Genomic DNA, 22,470 nt, shown 5'->3' on the forward strand with positions numbered 1-22,470 from the left:
AGAGAAATATTAATATTGTATAAATTCATCTCCTGTAAAGGAGTAGTTCCTCTTGTACAATCGTAACCAGAGTTTGTACACAAAAAACATACGCTATTTGTAATTATTGCACAAAGTTTCATAAAAATCTGTTGGATACGAGAGAAGTTCTTAATTTTTGTACCGGTATAAATGACCCCTTGTAAAGAGGTAGTTCCTCTAACTTACAAACATAACCAGAGTTTGTACCAAAAAAAAAAAAAAAAAAAAAAACATACGCTATCTGTAACTATTGTACAGAGTTTCATAAAAATCTGTTGGATTCGAGAGAAGTTATTAATTTTGTCCCGCTAAATTTGCATTCTGGCCCACTGTGCATGATGTGAAAAGATGTTTTTTATTGTCTGAACATCTTCCAAAATATTGCAGGCCTATGTTCTTTCCAATCCAATCTGATCTACACTTTATCACTTAAACTAAAATATATAGGCTATTTAGCGCTAGTTCTTTCTTTTTGCATTTATTATCTATTTTTTTCCTTGTGTTTTTGAAGAATTTCATCTCTGCTATATAATAATAATAATAATAATAATAATAATAATAATAATAATAATAATAATAATTATTATTATTATTATTATTATTCTCCCATATCAAGGAAAATACCATTCTCAATAACGCACATCATAGATAAGGTTCCTGAATACAAATCTTCTGAGTATGTGTATTTACAAAAAAAATAAATAAATAAATAAAAATAAAATTTTTTCTTTGAACTCTGCTTAGGCCTTGAAAGTTTTAGTTGGACGAAATGTAGATTAAAAACGACAGAATTCCCGTGGATAGTAATAATCTCCCCGTCTGCTACACAGAGTTCCACCACCTTTTTCTCCAGAATAATAATAATAATAATAATAATAATAATAATAATAATAATAATAATAATAATAATAATAATAATATTTTGTCCCGCAGGAGCTTTTTACATGCCAGTAAATATATTGACATGAGCCTGTCGCATTTAAGCACACAAACGCCAACGACCTGGGCTCGGATCGAACCCGCAACCTCGGACACATAAGGCCAGCACTCTACCAACTGCGCCACCCAAGCCTATAATAATATTATTATTATTATTATTATTATTATTATTATTATTATTATTAAACAAACACGCTGGCAAAAGTAAAAAATATTACTTCGGCCCTATGCAATCATATTCAAAAGTTATTCTGTAAGAACATCTACATATGTGTGCTCTCAAAGTTTACTCCAAAACTTTGCTGTATTGCAGAATAAAGTCTGACTTTTTATAGACATACTTATTCCTTTGAACATAAATTTACAAGTAAATAATGGTTGATGAAACCCATTGTAAACTTACCATGTTATTTTTTAAAATCACAATTACAAATAAAGTTAGACACTAAACAGAAACATAGAATAACTATGACTAGTATCTGTGTAAGTATCTTACAGCTAAACGGTCAAAAATGTGATCATGTGGAAGAAGAGTTAACAATCCTAGTTCAGTTCCTGCAAAGAACATACTGCATAAAAATTATACATCGTAATTGTGTCATCTACTGGATTAGATATAAAATTAGCACTCACCTCCATGCAGCACCAAAGTTATGAATGGGCTGAACATGGCTTCCATATTCTGGGTATAACTTCATTGCGCTGGAGATAGATACAGGGAACATTCTACCTTCACCATTACTACTATTACTACCACTAATCATAATTGGCAAAGATGTTTATAACAAGTCTACTTTCTTGTGGTTAAGGAAGGAAATACACAACCATATCAGGAATAGGTGAACGCTTATCAACACGAAATGAGGTTATCACATTCACACATGCAATACACTGTTGCCATCACGTGTTACACCTAAATTAAATCCAAAATTTTGGGATGATTCACAAACCTAAGGAAGCACCAACTGTCTCTGTCTTATCTGTACATTTCCTGATCTTTTTGAACTCTGTTCTTCTACTTGTACTCGTGAACATAATTATGTATTAAAAGCCGTTTCCGTCACTATGATACAAATTTCTACGGTTGGCAGAGGGGGTCAAAAGACGCAACATGAGATTAGGAACTTAAGTCTGGTAACGCCCCTATACGAGTTATGTCACTGTTTCTCACGCAGTCCTTGGTAATTAAGTAACCCCGTTTAAATATATGAAAAGTAACGGTTTTGATTCTAAAAAGTTATATGTTAGGTGCCTAAAACACCTCTTTGAGGAAGCCAATTAGTCTCTATAATGTACGAAATATAATGCAATGATGTTAGACACAAAAAGTGACCTAAATTTGTAATTTAATTGTAATAGACAATTACAAAACCGTTAACGTACACAGTAAACAATATAGGGTACCCTTTTTATTTCTTTCACGCGAGTGTCAGCAGTCATTATTATTATTATTATTATTATTATTATTATTATTATAGTAACAGATTCATAGACGACATTAAGATATGTGGATCATATGCGGAGACTAAGAGGAAGGCAGTAAATAGGAAAGATTGAAGAATGCTGGGTTTGCAGTGAAAGATCTGCTCATGGTATGTATGTATGTATGTATGTTATATTTTTTATTGAGAACATCAACTGCATGCCCCATTACATAGTAATATTACATGCATTATACTGAACACAGGGGCGTATTTTGCGGACTACCCGGGCTACCGGCGGTAGCCCATGGAAATTACAAAAGAAAAAGTTTATAATATAACATAATGTAATAATTTTGTATTATTAGTTTTACCATAGTAATTAAAATTAAAGTAATTGTTAGATATATTTTGTGTAATAATAGGGTCAGTGGTAGCCCAAACCCTTTAACCAGTATACGCCACTGACTGAACAATTTACACGTGGTATTATAATATTATGCTACAATTTCCTTTTTTCATAATATGAGAGTTGAATTTACGCATCACCTTAACTAATTTTAATCCTCTACTTATAAGCTTGGAATTTCTATATACATGCCTTGGGTAATTTACATTTAAAATTACTATATTGTGTCATAATTTGCTTATAATAACTATTCCTTATAATTATCTTACATGTTTCCATAATATGAAAATGAGTACATCTTATCTTTTTTTATAGCCTACCTAAAAAAAAAAAAACTTGAAATATCTACATTATACCTAAAGTGAGCCACATGTACAATTTTATTATTCTTTTACCCTTAGATTATATTTGTTTGTAAGACTGACTACCTGAATTTTATATCTGCTTAACCATCTGTTTTCTTACATTCTATATTAACAGTTTGTTTATCTTATTGTTATTTTATAATTGGTTCCATTATTGTGTATCTACAAGTTAAATGAGTATATATATTTACAAAATGATCTGAAATGAAATGTTATGAGTAGGGAGCGGATTTTTATGTGCTAAAAAATTTAAATATATTTATTTTTATGTGCTAAAAAGTACGAAAATATTTGCTAGAAATAAAAAAAATATTTTTTATAAATATGACAAAAATACCTTAACTTATTTAGCTTGGAAAAAAAAATGTTACTAGGTACTCACCAACCACACTTGAGTGCTAGTAGTTGGCCGAGAATTGCAGTGAACAACAAAGGTCATCTCAAATTCTCCATCACAAATGCGTGCCGATTATCTCTGAACAACGACTTATACTGTGAAAACGATCTTTCCACATCACAGGATGTCAGATGTGCATATTTAAAGAGAGGTATGTCACGAACACAAACACCGTCAATTTCACCTATAGGCACACCCTCCAATACTTGAGCAACTTTACACATTTTTTTATATCCACTGTTTTTCCCACACACAATCTTGAATCTGTCCCTTAGTACTTGTACTTCTGGACCTGGTAGCGAGTATAGTTTAATTTTCACGGCACGCACCTCCCTGTTTCAGACAACAGGGTTTGGATGTTTCGAGTTTTTTATGGCGTCACACAAAAAGCTTAGATTTGCTAAAAGGAAAGCCAAATCGTTTTTTAAACAGCCATCTTTCAGTATATCTTGACGAAGCCCGATAACAGGGAATCACAAGACATACTGCCTTACTTGATAGACATGAGTGAGAGGCGAGAGATTTGTTTAAATTAAATTATGTTCCTACCCGAGCTCTTATCTGTTGTGTTTCACAAACAAATCGTGGAATGAAATCATCTTCAGCAACAATAAACATTCCTAATTATGTGTTGCAAGATCTCTCCTCCTTGTCCTTGTTAATTTATTCTCTAATAATAACACTGATATGCTGCCTAGCAATTCTCAGAACTTGAGGCGATACTATTACAAAAATGGATCATGGATACACCACACAGCGCATAGAAACACGAAGCAACCAAGAATTCTTAAAAAGATAACATATTTCTGAGTGACATAATTGATTTAGTTTTAAAATGTTTAAAAGTTCTTGTAAAAAAATTATTTAAGTAAAAAACTCCAAGATTTATGTGTTTATAATAGATTTCCTGAAAATATGTATTTACATAATTTTTTTGAGAAAATGTGTGTTTTTATGTGAAATAAAATTCGGGTTTTAAACTTGAAACTTCATGTTCGGAATTTTTAATTGTGTTAATTGTCTTTTGTCACACGCAAAAATAATATTTAATTACATAGAAATCCACTCCTTAGTTATGAGCTGTCGGTTGGTAACTGGCCAAGTTCCTCCATTTTTTTTTTGTATATCTTCTATTAAACAAGTAAAGCGATTGGTTTGGAAGTAAATCCTGAAAAGACAAAGTATATGATTATGTCTCGTGACGGGAATATTGTACGAAATGGAAATATAAATATTGGAGATTTATCCTTCGAAGAGGTGGAAAAATTCAAATATCTTGGAGCAACAGTAACAAATATAAATGACACTCGGGAGGAAATTAAACGCAGAATAAATATGGGAAATGCGTGTTATTATTCGGTTGAGAAGCTCTTATCATCCAGTCTGCTGTCCAAAAATCTGAAAGTTAGAATTTATAAAACAGTTATATTACCGGTTCTTCTATATGGCTGTGAAACTTGGACTCTCACTCTGAGAGAGGAACATAGATTAAGGGTGTTTGAGAATAAGGTGCTTAGGAAAATATTTGGGGCTAAGCGGGATGAAGTTACAGGAGAATGGAGAAAGTTACACAACACAGAACTGGACGCATTGTATTCTTCACCTGACATAATTAGGAACTTTAAATCCAGACGTTTGAGATGGGCAGGGCATGTAGCACATATGGGCGAATCCAGAAATGCATATAGAGTGTTAGTTGGGAGACCAGAGGGAAAAAGACCTTTAGGGAGGCCGAGACGTAGATGGGAGGATAATATTAAAATGGATTTGAGGGAGGTGGGGTATGATGATAGAGACTGGCTTAATCTTGCACAGGATAGGGACCGATGGCGGGCTTATGTGAGGGCGGCAATGAACCTTCGGGTTCCTTAAAAGCCATTTGTAAGTAAGTAAGTATATCTTCTATTAAAACTGACCTTTGCTGTCATCTGTCCCGACATTCATAGATTAGATGATTTACAGTTTGCCAGATGTTGTTACATGTCCATCTTGGATCCTCTATGATGTGAAATCTATGTAGGTATTCTTTGTTTTTCCATGGCCCGAGATGATTGCTGTGAAGTCCGGTGTAGGGGGTAGTTTTATCTTGAGTCTTTCTTTGATAGAAGGGAAGAAGGATTTCGAAAGAGCCCCTTTGTTTGTATTGTTCCATCTGTTCTGCCATTGGTGATATCCTGTTTCTTGTATCTCAGTTTTAATCATTGATTTTGAGATTTTATTATAAATGCTCTGAAGATCTTCATCTTCCGCAGCTGCTTTTGCCAATTTGTCCGCCAACTCGTTGTCCATAATGCCTACGTGGGCTTTCACCCATCTGAAGTGAATTTCCCATTGATTTTCTTCCAAAGATCTAATTGTTCTCAAGATGTCCTCTACTATTGAGTTGTGTTTGTCGTTGTTTTTCAATATGTATGTATGTATGTATGTATGTATGTATGTATGTATGTATGTATGTATGTATGTATGTATGTATGTATGTATGTAAGGTATAACAGATTCGTAGAAGTTCGTATCAAAGTAAATTACCATTAATTTTTTTATGTTAATGAGAAGATTTCATATTACGTTGCTTGATAAAATATAATTTGTCATCAGTCGTAAAATGCGAGCATTTCTCATGTCAGTGCAAGACTTTTGTGGCTTATTTCAGTAAATATTTCAGTTACACTTGGCTGTTGCTTTAGTACTGGTACTTCATGAATTTCTAGATAATGTCGGGAAAGTGTTTAAATATTTTGTGTTATTTCGTATTACTTTTTATAAATCTTCCCAGCAACACAAGCTGTAGATCTTATTTTAAAATTCTAAACATTCTCACTGTACCATGCACTTACATATACGATATTTTGATTCGTGTCCATAAACAACTCCAAAAATTTACCAGAAATGAACAAATTCACAATCACTATACAAGAGGAAAGTCTAATTTGCACCTGTTTGGACACAAAAGTTCTCTTTTTGAAAAATTTGTTTATTACAATGGCAGACTTCTATTTAATAAATTACTCAGGTCTATTAAATACTTAAATCTGAGATTAAATTCAATAAATAATTAAAGAAATTTCTTATGGACGGTTGTTTTTATTCAGTACAAGAGTATCTTGAATGTTAGTTTTTACAGTTATTAAATGTTATTAAGTTGTATACCTATATATTTATTAACAGTAGATAATAAAGGTTTCATAGATAATTATTAATTCTAGGTTTAATGTGTGAAGATTTGACAATTATTATTATTTTTTTGGCCTTAATTTATTCATGTGACATTGCTTTTATATAAATTTAGTTGTGTGATCAATATCATTGTATTAGTTGTAGTGTTTAATCATTTGTCAATATTATAATAATAATCCGTGGCGCTAAAGCCCACAAAGGGCCAAGACCGACCAGCCGATTGCTGGCCTCATGGCCACATGACGAAGCAGAGGTGGACAATCATCCAACCAGAATGAAGGTATCGTGTGGTTAGCACGATGAGCCCCCCAGCTGTTATAGCTAGTTTGCGTAACCAGATTTTGCTACCTATTGTAGCTCCCCAAGTGCATCACGATGCTGGGTGGGCACCGGTCCTACACACTGGCCGAAATTTCAAGAGAAAACTTCTTCCCCCATGAGGACTAGAACCAGCGTGCATTCCGTAATGCGAGTACTAGGCAGGATGCCTTAGACCACGACGCCACGGCACAGAACTGTCAATATTATACACCACGATATTATATAAAGTATTATTTTGCAAATGTGTATTAGTTTTAGAACTATTTCTAATTTTAATTTCTTTGACATGTCCAACATCATCCTGTATGATCCTTAGGACGAAATAAAATAAATAAATAAATACATACATACATACATAAATACATACATACATAACTGCTGGGAGCTTACACTGACAAGCTGTTGTATTGTACGAATTTCATACTATATTATAATATAAAGAGTGATTCACAGAAATGAGTAATCCAGGAAAGGCGGAATTTGTGACAGTGAAGGAGGTAGAGAGTAGGGCGATTATAAGTGAATGGAAGGAAGAGATAGAGAAACTAATAAGGGAAATCGGGGAGCAATGAGAAGGTAGTGGAACAATTGGAGGGATGGAATATAAATTAAAAGGAATTAGTGTTGACATGTATCCGAAAAACACACAAATTAGAAGATAAACTTGAAGTTAAACGACTAGGCACACATAAACCTAATGACTTCAGTTTTACACAGGCAGATGGCAAGAAAAGGAGAACTTTCTACAACTCATGGTTTATAAAGAAATCCTGGCTAACTGTAAGTAACGAAAAACAAAGTTTTTTTTTGTTTCTATTGTCTATTGTTTGTTGGCGAGGGACTGTGGACGTCGACAGGTTGCAAAGATCTAAAACATTTGAGTGCATAAAAAAATATGAAGAAAGTGCAATACATTTAGAAAATGCTTGTAAGTTTAAACTATTTGGGAGAGTAAATATCGCAGCACAAATTGATTCCGCGGTTAAAATTTCAATCCAGAAACACAACGAACAGGTCACAAAAAACAAGCACATTAATTGTTGATTCTTTAGTATTTTGTGAAACTCACGAATTATCATGAAAATCAGGGATCTGCAAATCGGGGAGATTTGTTAGACTTGTTATCTTGCCAGTCATGATAATGTATTGGATGAACACTTAAACAGTAGGCTACTTCTGTTTTTAAATTCACATACTATACAAAATGAATTATTAGACAGTATGTATGATGTATATATCGAAGATCTAAAGTAGAGCATTAATTCTACAGATTTTGTTACTGTGCAGGCTGACAAAACAACAGACATAATCTGCAAAAGCCAATTTGTTATTATTTTGAGATATACATAAAAGGCTGTAAACATGTGGAAAGGTTTCTTTCTTTCAAAGAGGTAAACAATCACATGGCTAACGGTCTGAGTGAGGTTCTAAAGCAAACTCTACAACCTTTCAATTTAGAAAATAAACTCATAGCTCAAGCATATGATGGTGCTGCAGTAATGAGTGGAAACCAGGATGGGGTCCAGACTTTGATGCAGAAAATATTTCCTCAATGCGAAATTTATTCACTGCCAAGCCCACCAACTTAATTCAGTTAAAATAAAAAGTGCATGTTCAAAATACATCAAGTCAGTGAAGTCGTTTTTTGCAAATATTACTGGGTTCTCAACATTCTTCTCCACTTCACCTAAATGCAGTGACGTACTGTGATCTGTGAGCAATAAGTACATACCAACCATTTCAGCAACACAATGGAACTTTCAGTCCTGAGTTGTATCTTCTGTTAAGGAAAATAAAGCAGAGCTATTGAAATGCTACGAAAGGATTGAAAAGGGAGATGACTCAAATGAAGGAATGATATAGCAGTGAGGGAAGCTTTTGGCCTAAAAAAACTTGTTAAATAACTTAATAATGAATTTTTTTTTCTAAATTTCTTTTGTCTTTATGATACATGTTAAATATATTATACAATATAATACAGATGCAAGTCCACACCTGTGGAGTAATGGTCAGCGCATCTGGCCGCGAAACCAGGTGGCCCGGGTTCGAATCCTGGTCGGGGCAAGTTACCTGGTTGAGGTTTTTTCCGGGATTTTCCCTCAATTCAATACGAGCAAAGGCTGGGTAACTTTCGGTACTGGACCCCGGACACATTTCACTGGCATTATCACCTTCATTTCATTCAGACGCTAAATAACCTAGATGTTGATACGTCGTAAAATAACCCGATAAAATAAAAAAATACAGATGCAAACTACAAATACATGACGCATTACAGCATTTTGAGTCAGTTGTAATGGAAATAAGAGAGAACACTAACAAATATGAAATAAATGTCGATGATGAAGAAGAATGTTTATTTCCTCGAACAAAAAGGGTGAAACTCAGTAGGCAAGTAAACCTGTCGGCAGATCCCAAAGAAGTCTGCAATATCATTATCAACCATTCCAATGGACGTTTCCTGCAGTCACATATATTGGCTGCTTTAATATAACTTACTTGATCCAAAGAAATTTGCTTCATACAGAGATTAATTCCCCACTGACCTGGCTAATATTTTTGTAAAAAATTACAGTTTTTAATTTCGAAAGAAAAATGTATTAATGAACTATCAGTGATCTAACGAAATGATACATTTAAAGATATTTCTTCTGTATGTGATTTGTTCAGTTTTTTATGGATTAACTTACTCCTTTGAAGATTCATTCTCTGAAGTGGGCAGAGCCCTTTGAATCTCACTAACAACATCTGTTTCAACAGCTGAGTTAGAACGGAGTTCAGTACATTAAACAGGATAAAAACATTTCTCAGAAACACCATGGGTCAAGATAGGCTGAATTCGTTGACGCATCTCCATCAAATTCAGACATCAAGAACAGGGTCATCAAAAAGTTTCCCACCCAGAAGAACAAACGAGCACATCTTCTTTATAAATAATTCTGCAAATAGGTGAGTTTAATGTTGAATTTGCATTATTATGTACGGGTTGGTAGTTTTAGTTGCATTGTGCTGAATTAATTTTTTAAGCAGAAACAATTAACTAGAATGAAATAAAAAATCTTGATGCATTATTTAACGTATATCACAAAATATGTTAAATATCTGGCCCCACCAATAAAAATGATCACAAGTCGCCACTGATGGTCGGTTCTTATGCTATGCTAGGCACTGCAATTATTTAACTCTGAGACCACTGTTCTAGGCCTAGAATGAAATAAAAAATCTTAATGCATTATTTAACGTATATCACAAAATATGTGAAATATCTGGCCCCACCAACAAAAATGATCACAAGTCGCCACTGATGGTCGGTTATTATGCTATGCTAGGCACTGCAATTATTTAACCCTGAGACCACTGTTCTCGACCTAGATCGTAAATTAATACACACTGACTTAATCTTTGTGCTGCCTCCTACTTAGTAATTAATAAAAAGATTCAAATATAAGGAGTAAAATAGATTTTTATTTTTGGCTTCTGAAAACAAAGAAATACCTCATATTCAAGTATACAGTAATATGTAGTGCCATGTTTTGAATTTTACACAGGCATTCACTACTAACATACTAAGCTTACTGTTCTCTATATGTACAGTGATAAGAAAAGTCCTTCAAATATGTGTATTTCAGTTCAATTATAAATGTAAAGAAGAAAAAATTGTAACAAGGTCATTGCAATATAGGCCTACTGCATTAAATAAAATGTGCATGGTATTTAGCTAGATAAAAGACACAGGTAGGATACAAATGTGCAAATAAAATGAGCCGTGAAACAAAATAAACATGTAAGTAGTCTAAATCAGTGTACAGACATTTTAAGAGTCAAAGGAACATTAAAGGAACATTACTAAGTCATTATATGCTATATGAAAATGGATGTTAGAGCGATACTATACGTTATAAGGACCATTTACGCTATCAAAGAATCAGCCGGAAACTGGAAGATGAGGTACAGTTGATTATATGTTATTATTTTGACAAGAAAATCAAACTGTCACTATGGCAACAGAATAGTTATAATTGGCCTATGTAAATGATAACCTTAGGAACACAATGACGCTTTTCTCTTCGTAATTCATTCGAACAACTGTCAATTTATTTCAAAACAGATTTAATCGCAATATAGAACTGAAGCAACACTAAAAACTTACATTCACAATTTTATACAAACATACAACTTAAATGTACCGTATAAAATAACAGCAGATAGTTTTACATGAATCATATTAATGTTTAATCCGCTGTTACCACATAGGCCCTACTTCTTTACCAGCCAGTGAAATCTTGGGAATGTCATTAATTTTTAAATTAGATTTTCTTGGAAGTGTTACCATCCTATCACCCATTTCGCGCATCAGTCTTCTTTAAGAGCCTATATCACTATTGTTTCAATTCTTTTTTTTTTTTTACAGAGGTGGGACCCGAAGGCTTGCACTACAGCCTGAGGCTTATTGTGCTTACGAGCTATTCTATGATTGATTGGGTAGCCGAATGGCCGTACTCTTTTACAAGTAGGCCTACAGCACGCTGCACTGTGAACTGAACCCGAGCTATGGTATTGATGATTATATGTGAATTAATAATGGCGAAATGAGTCAGAGGTTCAACGCCGAAAGATACCCTGCAATTCTGCTTAAATTGGTTGAGGGAAAACCCCGGAAAAAATCTCTACCAGATAACTTGTCCCAACCTGAACCCGGGCCCGCTAGTCTCACAGTCAGACGCGCTAACCATTACTCCACAGCGACGTACTTCAATTTGTTTACCAACAATAAATGAGGTACTGCAATGTTGCAATTTCTAATAATAAACAATGGATGAATAATTAATTGACAATTTGATAGCGAATTTGAAGCCGAGTATTTCAAATCCACATTACTGTAAATTGATTAAGAATGGGAGTCAAGTATGTTTAACATTGTATGATTTCGAGATAGCGAAATATTATAACTTCCAGAAACACGACATTACTGATAATTAAGTCAGTCGAAGGCTGCGAACTCAACAATATGAAATCATTAGAGCCTTACAACTCTACGTTCACAACAAACTTGGTTCCTAGCCACCACTCTGATTACTTTACTGATAAAAGGGCTCTCCAATGAAAGCTTCGGCTTTCCTTAGTTGTCTGACAAACTACTACAGCTCAAGTATTTACTGCATGATTTTTCAATAGAGCTACTAAGTTTACTGTAAAACTTTTATAGAAAGCGAACGTATTAGTAAGGAGAACAAAATACGTTATTTATTGTATCTCTGATCACATTATATAGGCTACGTGATCAGGGGTTGTATGAAAACTCTGGTATACGAAAGAATATGAAAGAAATATGAATGGCGTAGCCTACTTCCAGGCTATTAAAGGGGTACCGCACGTCAAAACAAATATATTTGCATTTTTATGGTACCTACGGTTTCACTCCATTACATTGATACAGACCAAAAGTATATCGTTATTAATCTTGGCAATGGTAAACTTGTTTACAGACAGGAACGAAACACAGAATACAATGAATTAAAAGTATACAACAAGCAAATATCAACTACAAACTAACCTACTGTGCATATACGTAAGAGAAAGTTACTGCTTTAAAACTTACCACTACACAGATCAGAATTGAAATAATAGTTTCGAAGAAGATATACCAATCTATTTTTACTAAAAGCTCTCAAAAGACAGAAATCGCGAGAATGTACTGCCTGTATATAAAATAATAATATCAATTACATATAACACAACTAACACAAGCCAACACTAAGAAAAGTCATAATGTCCAGGGTAGCCAACTGGCTATCACTAAATCCCGCTGGACGGAACTAAAATATAAACAATTTTCGAGCGAAAAAAAGTTAGATTTTCATATCATATTTTTAAAGCAAGTAATTCGAAATTTCATTTACAGTTACTGTTAATTATATACCACATGTTTAAACATTGAATAATTGAAACTATGATTATTTGCTTCAAACAGATATTTCTTCAGGATCATCAGGGTCAGGGTCTGAATCCTCAGTGTACAGTAGTAATGAAGAAGTATTTGAAGGGTACACGGGAAAAACGATCAAGGTCCATCAAAAATCGAAATTGAGTTAATAATACTACAGTAGTAATGAAGAAGTATTTCAAGGGTACACGGGAAAAACGATCAAGGTCCATCAAAAATCGAAATTGAGTTAATAATACTATCTTAAAGTGGAAAGGAAGCAGGGGCGAATGCTAGTCACGAAAGTTAGGCTTGCTCTTTTATTCATAGGGGAAGATGGGAGGATATAATAATTCATAATTAATAAAAATAATCAGACCCACATAAATAATTTATTTTATAATTATGAAATCATTATGAATCATGGCTCATATTCGCTTATCAGATGTAGAAGTTCGATATAATATAATAAACATGGCCAACGAAACAGTTTATTTAGTTTTTTCGACCCTGCCAACCAATGCACATTGTTGTATTGAGCTGCACTGAACGAGCGCACATATTCTCTATACCGTAATGTTTGTCTTGTCTTGAATAGTCCTTCGGGAAAATGGATTTAATAATTAGGTTCCAATGACACACAATTCCGAACTCATTGCAATACTTCAAATTAATGTTTAAGAATTAATAATACATGCAGCAGCTAACATATGCATTCCGCTCATACAATTACATTGCACTCGCAAATCACAGCACATTCCCGCTGTCAATACTGCTCTGTGTAACGTTAAATAGTAGTTGGTGTAGCTCTCGGACCAGAGCTTCAAACAACATATAACAGAAGCATGTGCGCCTAGGACGGACCAAGGAGGAAGGCACTTGCGCGCGCATCATATTCTCGCTATTTCTACGTCTTTCCTGTAGCTCCAAGAAACGAGCAAGCGTTGCGATACTTGCAATGTGCAACCTGCGGATGGTATTACGCTTATACAGTATTCCAAAAATCAAAATAAATTTTAATGTACGTAACGCCATTTTGAGAAATACACATTCTACGAAAATATTGGGCTTGCGCAGCAAGCATAGCATGCCCTGAGAAATCGCCCCTGAAAGGAAGTACTATCGTGTGGTTTAGCTAGTAATAAGAAATCATCGTTCTTGACATTCCACTACGTCAATTTCTATTAAATATACACATAACAAAGTATTAAGTGCTTAAACTTTAAAATTCGTTTTTCTCGAAACTTTCTAAAATGGACCTTGATCTTTATTCACGTGTACCCTTCATTTGCAGTGGCGGCTCAACTTACACGGCCGACAACTTTGCGGTTATTTTGCAGTTATGTGTGGTTGTGCTGTGAATGGTCAGAAATTAGTATTGAATTATATAGAAACAGGTGATGCTAACTCCCACGGACCACAAACTGAAGTCACTGTCGACGTCTGTGGTCGTGAGAGTCGGTATCACCCACAGCACAAATGCAGAATTGTCACTGTCGGTAGTCGAGCGCAACTCACACGTGCGACACGCCGACCACACGCCAACCACTCGCCGCCGACACCGTATCCTTGGAAACGACAGGCGCTTTTACACCGTATCCTTGGAAACGATAGACGCTTTCTTGGAAAATAAGCTTGTGGTGTGGTTGTCTGCAGTCGATATGGACTTCAAGCGACCACAAAAAAAGAAGTCCGCATGTGGTCGGTTAAGCCGACAGCACAACCACACACAAACTGCAAAATAATCGCAAAAAATTGTCGGCCGTATGAGTTGAGCCTAAATGCGTGTGAAGTACTCGGTGAGTCGTCACTTGATCCCTTCTTGTATGCAGCCGAGTCCCTACTTTACGCATTACATCTATTGTCAATATATAATCTTTACAACAACTGTCCAATTTTCTTGAAGAAGAAAATGCACTGAACGATATAATTTGTTTTGGGTTTTCAATGTTTCCATATGTGGATCACGTGAGTCACGTTACCTCAGCCATCGCCGGCTGTTCCTCAGCTGTAGTCGACTGTGCCTCAGCCAAAAAAGGGAAAGAGTTAGGAGGGAAGGATGATAAGCAGATCCTTGATAAAACATGTTTCAACTCGTCTCTGCATTACAACAAATTATTATCATGAATAGTTTTAGATTAATATGTATACAATATTAAATAAATTAATCAAAACTGAATTAAACCAATGAAGATTTCCACCTGCTAAGCGAAGGAAATAAGCTACATTCCCCGCTATGCGGGATAGAATTATTTTCCCGCTAAGCTTAACATAAAAAAAGCTAGATTTAACTTGAAAAAGCTATATTGGCGACACTGATAATATAAAGCCTGAGAAATACCTGGAGGTAAATTTATGACGTATAAACAAAATATTTCCCGTCACAGTAACTTGCAGGACACGAGTCACGAATACACCATGTATAATTTAGTAGGCAGTAGCTGATAAATGCATTTACTAATATCGCATATCATAACCTTAATATCTTTAAAATATGTTTCTGTTAAACTATATAATGCAGGAATAGTGGAGCCCTTTCTTTATAAACATGATTTTGTTATTGGTATCCCTGCAAACAAATATTTCATATCGTCCTACGACTCATACATCCTTCTTTTTATCCTCGGAGCCTACATCCCAATGAGCTCTGCTACATCAGGGCTATAGCCCTGCTGCTACATCCCACCCTTGATTACGTGTATAATCCTACCATAGCCTTCTTCAGTTACAAGCCGGAGCATGGGTAGGTTTGGCAACGCTGAGTGGAGGCGGGCGATTCTAAAGTGATATTGATGTAATTGTGCTTGCTCATTACGTTCGTTGTACGTAACGTGTATTTTTTCAATATTAATTTATGCACAAAAGTAAGATCAAGATTCAGGGTAGTGATGTAAATTATTACGGATTCGAAAATAGTGTTTTATTGCAATCAATTAGCTATTCTTCAGAATACGGCGTAAGTAGGCTACTTACATACAAAGACTGCCACTTAAAATAATTACAAAGGAACATGTTTTTTATTGATAATACAAAGATAAATAAATAAATAAATAAATAAATAAATAAATAAATAAATAAATAAATAAATAAATAAATAAATAAATAAATAAATAAATAAATAAATAAATAAATAAGATATTCCTTGCACCGAAAATAATAAAATCAATGCAACAAAATCGTAAGTACCTACGCAGTATTCTTAAGTTTCATTCAATTAACAAATTTGTGGCTAGTAAATTGACAATGTTTTGCCGCTTTATATTGTTTCACCTCTAACGTGAAAGGTGTAGGATATCATATACATTTTAATTTCATGTGATTATCTGTCATACTTTTCTATAAACGTTTCAGATGCCCAGGAAGCCAGTTTTAATTTGAACTTGGCCAGTCACCATAGCAATACTGTTATCCAAAATTATTTGTTGTAAACTTTTTAAAATACAACTTTAAATAAATATAACTACAAAAAACTAGCTAAGAATGTAAATTACGCAAATAAAATAAAAATGTAAACAGAGGAAACTATTGACACATTATAATAAAGTATGAGGATGTAAATACAGTTAGGCCAAGTATAAAGATCTATGAAAACATGCAGAAACATACCTTCAACCTAATATGTAACAAAACACATCATTACCTATTAAGTATATGCCAATTAGCGTAAACTCAGTGAACTTTAAATCCTGTAAATACGAAGTGAAAAGAAACATGTTTATAACTAATTTATTACAAAAAATTATATTAATAAACAAACCTTGAAAACCAACAAAGTGGGTGTATGCTTCTACAAATTATAGGTACATAGCTCTGACGTTTAGCAGGCATCCCGAATCTTCAACAAAACTGTAACATTTATGCGATCACAAAGTACAGTAACTGTTTACAATGAACTTGAAAATCAACGACGTAACTTTATTGATATAGCAAGCGAGACCCAACAATTTGGCTAGAATTCTGATACACCACAAACCACAAGTAAGACTATAAACATGTAGTTTATACAATATTTAATATTTAGAAGAATTGTCAATCACTTTGCCATTATTAATAACCGTAAAAATTGCCAAAGACTGCAGCCATATTTTCATTTATTGTCTTGCTTTTATCACCAACACGCACTTAGTATAATTATAATACATCAACAATTAACGTTTAGTACGACCGCGAACATAATTCCATCGACACACACTTATATTGTAACATTAGTTTACATTGAAAATCGACATTAACACAAACACATGTTCTGTATCGTAGGCCTCCGCTTGACAGTTAATTACAGTGTTGGCGACGTATGACTCCGGCTTGTAACTGAAGAAGGCTACGATCCTACCCAAGAGGGCTATCCTACCCAACGAGCTAGAAGTTTACGAGCTAGAAGTTTATTTCTAGCTTACGAAACTTCGTAAACTTCTAGATCATTGATCCTAACCCTGATTACGAGACTGTGGTTATATCACAGTCTAATATATGACTGTAGTTATATCACAGTCTAATAGATACAGTCACGCAACTCATACGTATAAAATATGCCAACATTTGACAGCTGGCGCGACAGTAGCCCTCTAGCGGCAGGCAAGTTAAAAGTGTGTACACGACATATGATAACACATCAGAAAACGGGTTTTGCGTAATTTATTTTATATTTTATGCTATACAAAAAGTGTATATGGTTCTTACTAATTCTACTTTAGAATCCTAGAAGAATTTCACACGCAGTTAATCTACAAGTTTCAGAAGCTGGGAATAAACGTAATTCTTTCTGCTCCTTACAACTGAATCATGGCCCTGATCACGTCAACAGCATCCGCGCGAATATCCAGTTCACCATGGAGGTGGAGTCAGATACTGCCGTTCCTGGATATCCACATACACAAGAAAGCAGATGGTACTCTCGGACATGGCATATATAGAAAGCCGACGCACATAGATCTGTACCTGAATGCACTCAGCCTCCACCACCCCTCGCAGAAGAAGTCCGTCCTGACTAGTCTACTACATCGCGCCATAGTCATATCCGATATCAACAACTTGCCTGCAGAAATGGACCATCTTCGTAGAACATTACAACAAAACAACTACAGCCGGAGAGACATCAACCAAGCCCTTAAACAAGCGACCACGAGAAGCAACACAATAGACTTAGACAGGAAGCAAGAACCGACAAAGACAGCTTACATTCCATTCTGCGGGAGCGTGTCACACAAAATAAGCAGAATCCTCCAGAAGGTAAATATCAAAACCATCCCTAAACCACAGAGCAAAATCCGGAGTCATCTACGTCAGGTTAAAGACAGTCAGGGCCTAAGGACACCAAGGATTTACAAGATTCCATGTGAGTGCGGCGAAGTATACATAGGGCAGACTGGCCGCACAATTGAAGACAGAATCAAAGAACATAAGAGGAACCTGAGGCTCTATTACCCGGAAAAATCTGCAGTGGCGCAACACAGCATAGAAAAGGATCATAAAATACTATTTGACCACACCAAGGTCATTAACAAATCTAGCCACTACTGGGAACGTACCATCAAGGAGGCCATAGAGATTAAGCTGGAGAAAAACAAATTTAACAGGGACGGTGGACTGCAGCTCAGTCAGGCATGGACACCGGCCTTGGACCAGCTTAGGCCCTCTTACAATCAAGGTCATGAAGATCACGGACAGAGGACGGCAACCGATTCCAACCGGCGGAACAGGGCTCGCCGCCCGCCAAACTTCACACAAGAATCCCGGGAGGGGCGGAGATTACGAGGAATGACAATTCCCGGCCCCGGATTGGCCGATCCGCCAACCAATCCCGTTTCACCTGAGACAGCCTAACATCTATATTACCTTTCGACTTTCTGTTCGGACATCACTTCCCTGAAGATGGCTGCAGAGATAGCAGTCGAAAGCTTGGAGCATTCCAAAATCTTAACTCTGCTGATAACCCGCGAAAACATATTAGAGAAAGTAGTAGTTTGAATGGTTCGAAGCAACGAATTTACAGAGTGGCTGTTGCACAGCCATATTTGAAGCAAATTGAAAGTGCGTCCGCCATTTAATAAGCGCCCAAAACAAGTGGGCGTGGTGATAAGTAAGGGTCGAGTCGAGAAGTTTGTACTGTTTCGTTTACATAAATCACTTCACGTGAAGTGGAAAAATCTGGTGTTTCGTAAAAAAAATTTACTTACGTGCTTATAACTTAATTTAAAATACAGAATTTTATGTATGAAATTTGATGTAAGGCTAACACTAAATTTAAAACACTTGAGCTATTCTTAAGAAAAGCTTAAAAATGATCTAAATAACTGGGTAAAATTGTCATGTACGTACGACAGAAGTTCCAGCAAATATACTGAAGGAAATGTTAATATTCTGAAGTTTTTTTTAAATTCGACCTGCAAGACTGCTTATAAAATGAGTACGGTATGATACGGATGATTTTTTTAGCCGTTTCTTAGTCTCTACAAGTTGCAAAACTATTTATTATACCCTGGGCTGGGTTTAGGTTTAATGCCGCCCATAGGCAGTGCTAAAATTTTCTGCCCCCACAAACAATTTATAAGCAGCTATTATACAGGTCATGTTCAGTTTAAATGAAATAGCTATTACAATTCAGAAAGCAATAAATTACTGAAATCAAAATACATGCATCTTACTTGTGAATTATAACGATTTCCTTCGAACTTTCTTCACAGAGAAAGCATTGATGATGTCATCAAAGTCAATCTGACGAAGCATATCAGACTCGATGCAAATAAATATTGTCCCCTTTACTTACTTACAAATGGCTTTTAAGAAACCCGCAGGTTCATTGTCTCTATAATCATATCCCACCTCCCTCAAATCCATTTTAATATTATCCTCCCATTTACATCTCGGCCTCCTTAAAGGTCTTTTTCCTTCCGGCCTCCCAACTAACACACTATAAGCATTTCTGGATTCGCCGATACTTGCTACATGTCCTGCCCATCTCAAACATCTGGATTGTAAGGTTTCGTAACAAGCTGTATTTTTCGGTGATGGGTTGTTAGCCCTTCGTCCAACTCCCAAGCTGGAGGACCACCCCTTATCGGCTGTCCACGACTGCTTATTCATTATATTCGCAGCTACACTCCATGTCTGGAAGCCGTCTCCTCTATCCGCATACTGAGGACGAGCCATGCCGTGGTGATAGGGACCCACAATACATGGTTGTTTTTTTATTTTTGGTAGGTTATTTTACGACGTTTTATCAACATTTTAGGTTATTTAGCGTCTGAATGAGATGAAGGTGATAATGCCGGTGAAATGAGTCCGGGGTCCAGCACCTAAAGTTATCCAGCATTTTCTCATATTGGGTTGAGGGAAAATCCCGGGAAAACCTCAACCAGGTAATTTGTCCCGACCGGGAATCGAACCCGGGCCACTTGGTTTCGCTGTCAGACGCGCCAGCCATTACTCCACAGGTGTGTACTACATGGTTGTCTCCTTTACTAAATATAAAAATGTTTATAGGAAAATCTATATGACTTCAGCTCCAAAAAAATCTACGTCAACTGCTGTTTATTCAACTATTGAAAAATTCATGAAGGTGGATTTATCAAAAGCATTTGCAGCATTAATCAAATACTCTTCTCATGAAATTTTATAATTACGGCATCCAGAGTAAATCTTACTTCACTAATAAATATAAAATTATTGAAATGAATCACAGGAGTGCAAAGTTCCGATAACCAGGTAAATAAATAACCAAAGGAGTACCTCCGGCTCAATTCTGTATTCACCACACCATTAATTTAATATCCTAGTTTTCTGTAAGTTTTCTTTCCAGACTGAATTTAGTCATTACATTTTTCATACCGAAGCACAGAAAGAATAATGGGAAATAATTACTTACACCATCTGAAAATAAACAAATTTACAAGTGTGTGTAGATTAGGTGTGTTAAGTTATGACCAGTGTTGGCCAGATACGCAGAAATAAATCTAATAAGACATATGAAGTAAAAGAATTATTGGATTTAGTGGCAAAAATTATTATAAATGTGATAATCCAAAAACTTTCTTTCTTCTTCTTTTTTTAAATACAAAATAGCAATTTGGGAGTTTATGCAACAATATCCTGAAAGTATGCTACAATATAAATTACGCATAGTAGTGTATTATATACAGGAACGCCTGAAATATGCAAACATAATATATAGAATAGCTTTGCATATTTGTCGTTAAATATGCATTAGCATATGAATCCTGGTCTAAGTGATAAAAAATAAAGAGTACATGGTGTAACAACTCAAATGGAAAATGAACAAATGGATTACTGACAAAGGTGAAAGTGGAGTTTTAGATAACCTAAAGTGTGTTACAATATCAATGTCATTATAGTCCTGAAAGTGTGTAGTGTGTTTTTATCCACATAGGATGCCTTCTTTTACATTCTTGGTCATATTCCTCGTCACTATCATTTTCTCTTTCATTAATTAAATATTCCAGTTGCCTACACGCAATCTTGTTATTTCGATTATCTCAGTTTTTCCTATTTTATCGGTCAATATTTCTCCGTTAAAATTTTAAACCAAGATAATTTTGTTGGTGAATACAAAGGTAGCTGTTACCTAAGTTTTTCTTAGCTAAAAACCAAAATAAACAATTTACCGATGTTGGTGAATACGACCCTATGGGTTCGTGCGGAGATAATATGGCGAATCGAGAACCCTTCCCCGGTTCCCCCTGAATGTCCCGCTTTTTAAGATATTTATCACCCATTCCTGAGCGGAATTGAAATTCGCGCACGACGCTAAACAATTGTACCACGCACCGTGTTCAGACTTGAAGGGTATGCAAATTTGAAAGAATACTATCGCACTGCTTTAAGTTTTTGTTTTGGTATTTATATGTTAATATAAATGTTACTGGACAAAAATGTTTTTTTTTGTTTGTTTTTATATTAAATTGTCACATTAAATAACAAAGTATTATTTCAAATAACGATAAATATTAATTAAAATGTTGCAATAGTAATAATTATTTAATTAACCTACATATACATAGGCTACACTGTATTAATACATTATTATTATTATTATTATTATTATTATTATTATTATTATTATTATTATTATTATTATTATTATTACATGGGTTGGATGAAAAGTAATGGCAACAGTTCGATATTTCTGACATGGCTTTATTCACAGGGGTACAACATTTACGTACCTTCTATATAGTCGCCCCTCTTATTTATTACCTTTTTACAAATGTTTGGAAGGCGTCGTACACCATCAGCGCGTCCATCTTTGTTGATGTTCCGTATTGACCGCCCTAAAGCACGGATAAGTTCATCTCTGGTATTGTACCGGGTCTCTCGCAGTGGTTCTTTCACTTTGGTGAAAAGATCGTAATCGCATGGATCATATCGGGTGAGTACGGTGGATGTTCCAGTACGCGTTTTCCATCTGTCTTGGAGGTACAGCGTGGTGCAGTATTACCCCATCAATATCATACGCCACAATGAACATCTCCTTCACAGCACTT

General features: G+C 35.1%; 1 protein-coding gene across 17 annotated transcripts in view; it reads right to left on the bottom strand.

Moving 5' to 3' along the window:
• Positions 1-22,470, bottom strand: part of Bap111 (Brahma associated protein 111kD) — a 643,372-nt gene that overhangs the window by 69,284 nt on the left and 551,618 nt on the right. For 2 of the 17 annotated variants that reach the window (XR_011333967.1, XR_011333968.1), the window contains exon 1: positions 1,594-1,816. The exons of 3 other annotated variants lie outside the window; for them this stretch is intronic. Coding sequence is in view for 5 of the 14 variants with exons in the window: in XM_069835491.1 (XP_069691592.1) it covers positions 1,594-1,724 (131 nt within the window). In the remaining 9 variants the exon portion in view is untranslated. Of the gene's footprint in view, positions 1-1,593; positions 1,820-12,646; positions 12,829-14,952; positions 14,998-22,470 lie in introns of those variants that run through there. 12 more of the 17 variants (XM_069835493.1, XM_069835488.1, XM_069835494.1 and 9 more) reach the window with 10 other exon arrangements.

The sequence above is a fragment of the Periplaneta americana genome, chromosome 9 (assembly GCF_040183065.1).
Source record: "Periplaneta americana isolate PAMFEO1 chromosome 9, P.americana_PAMFEO1_priV1, whole genome shotgun sequence".
NCBI classification, from domain to species: Eukaryota; Metazoa; Arthropoda; class Insecta; order Blattodea; family Blattidae; genus Periplaneta; species Periplaneta americana.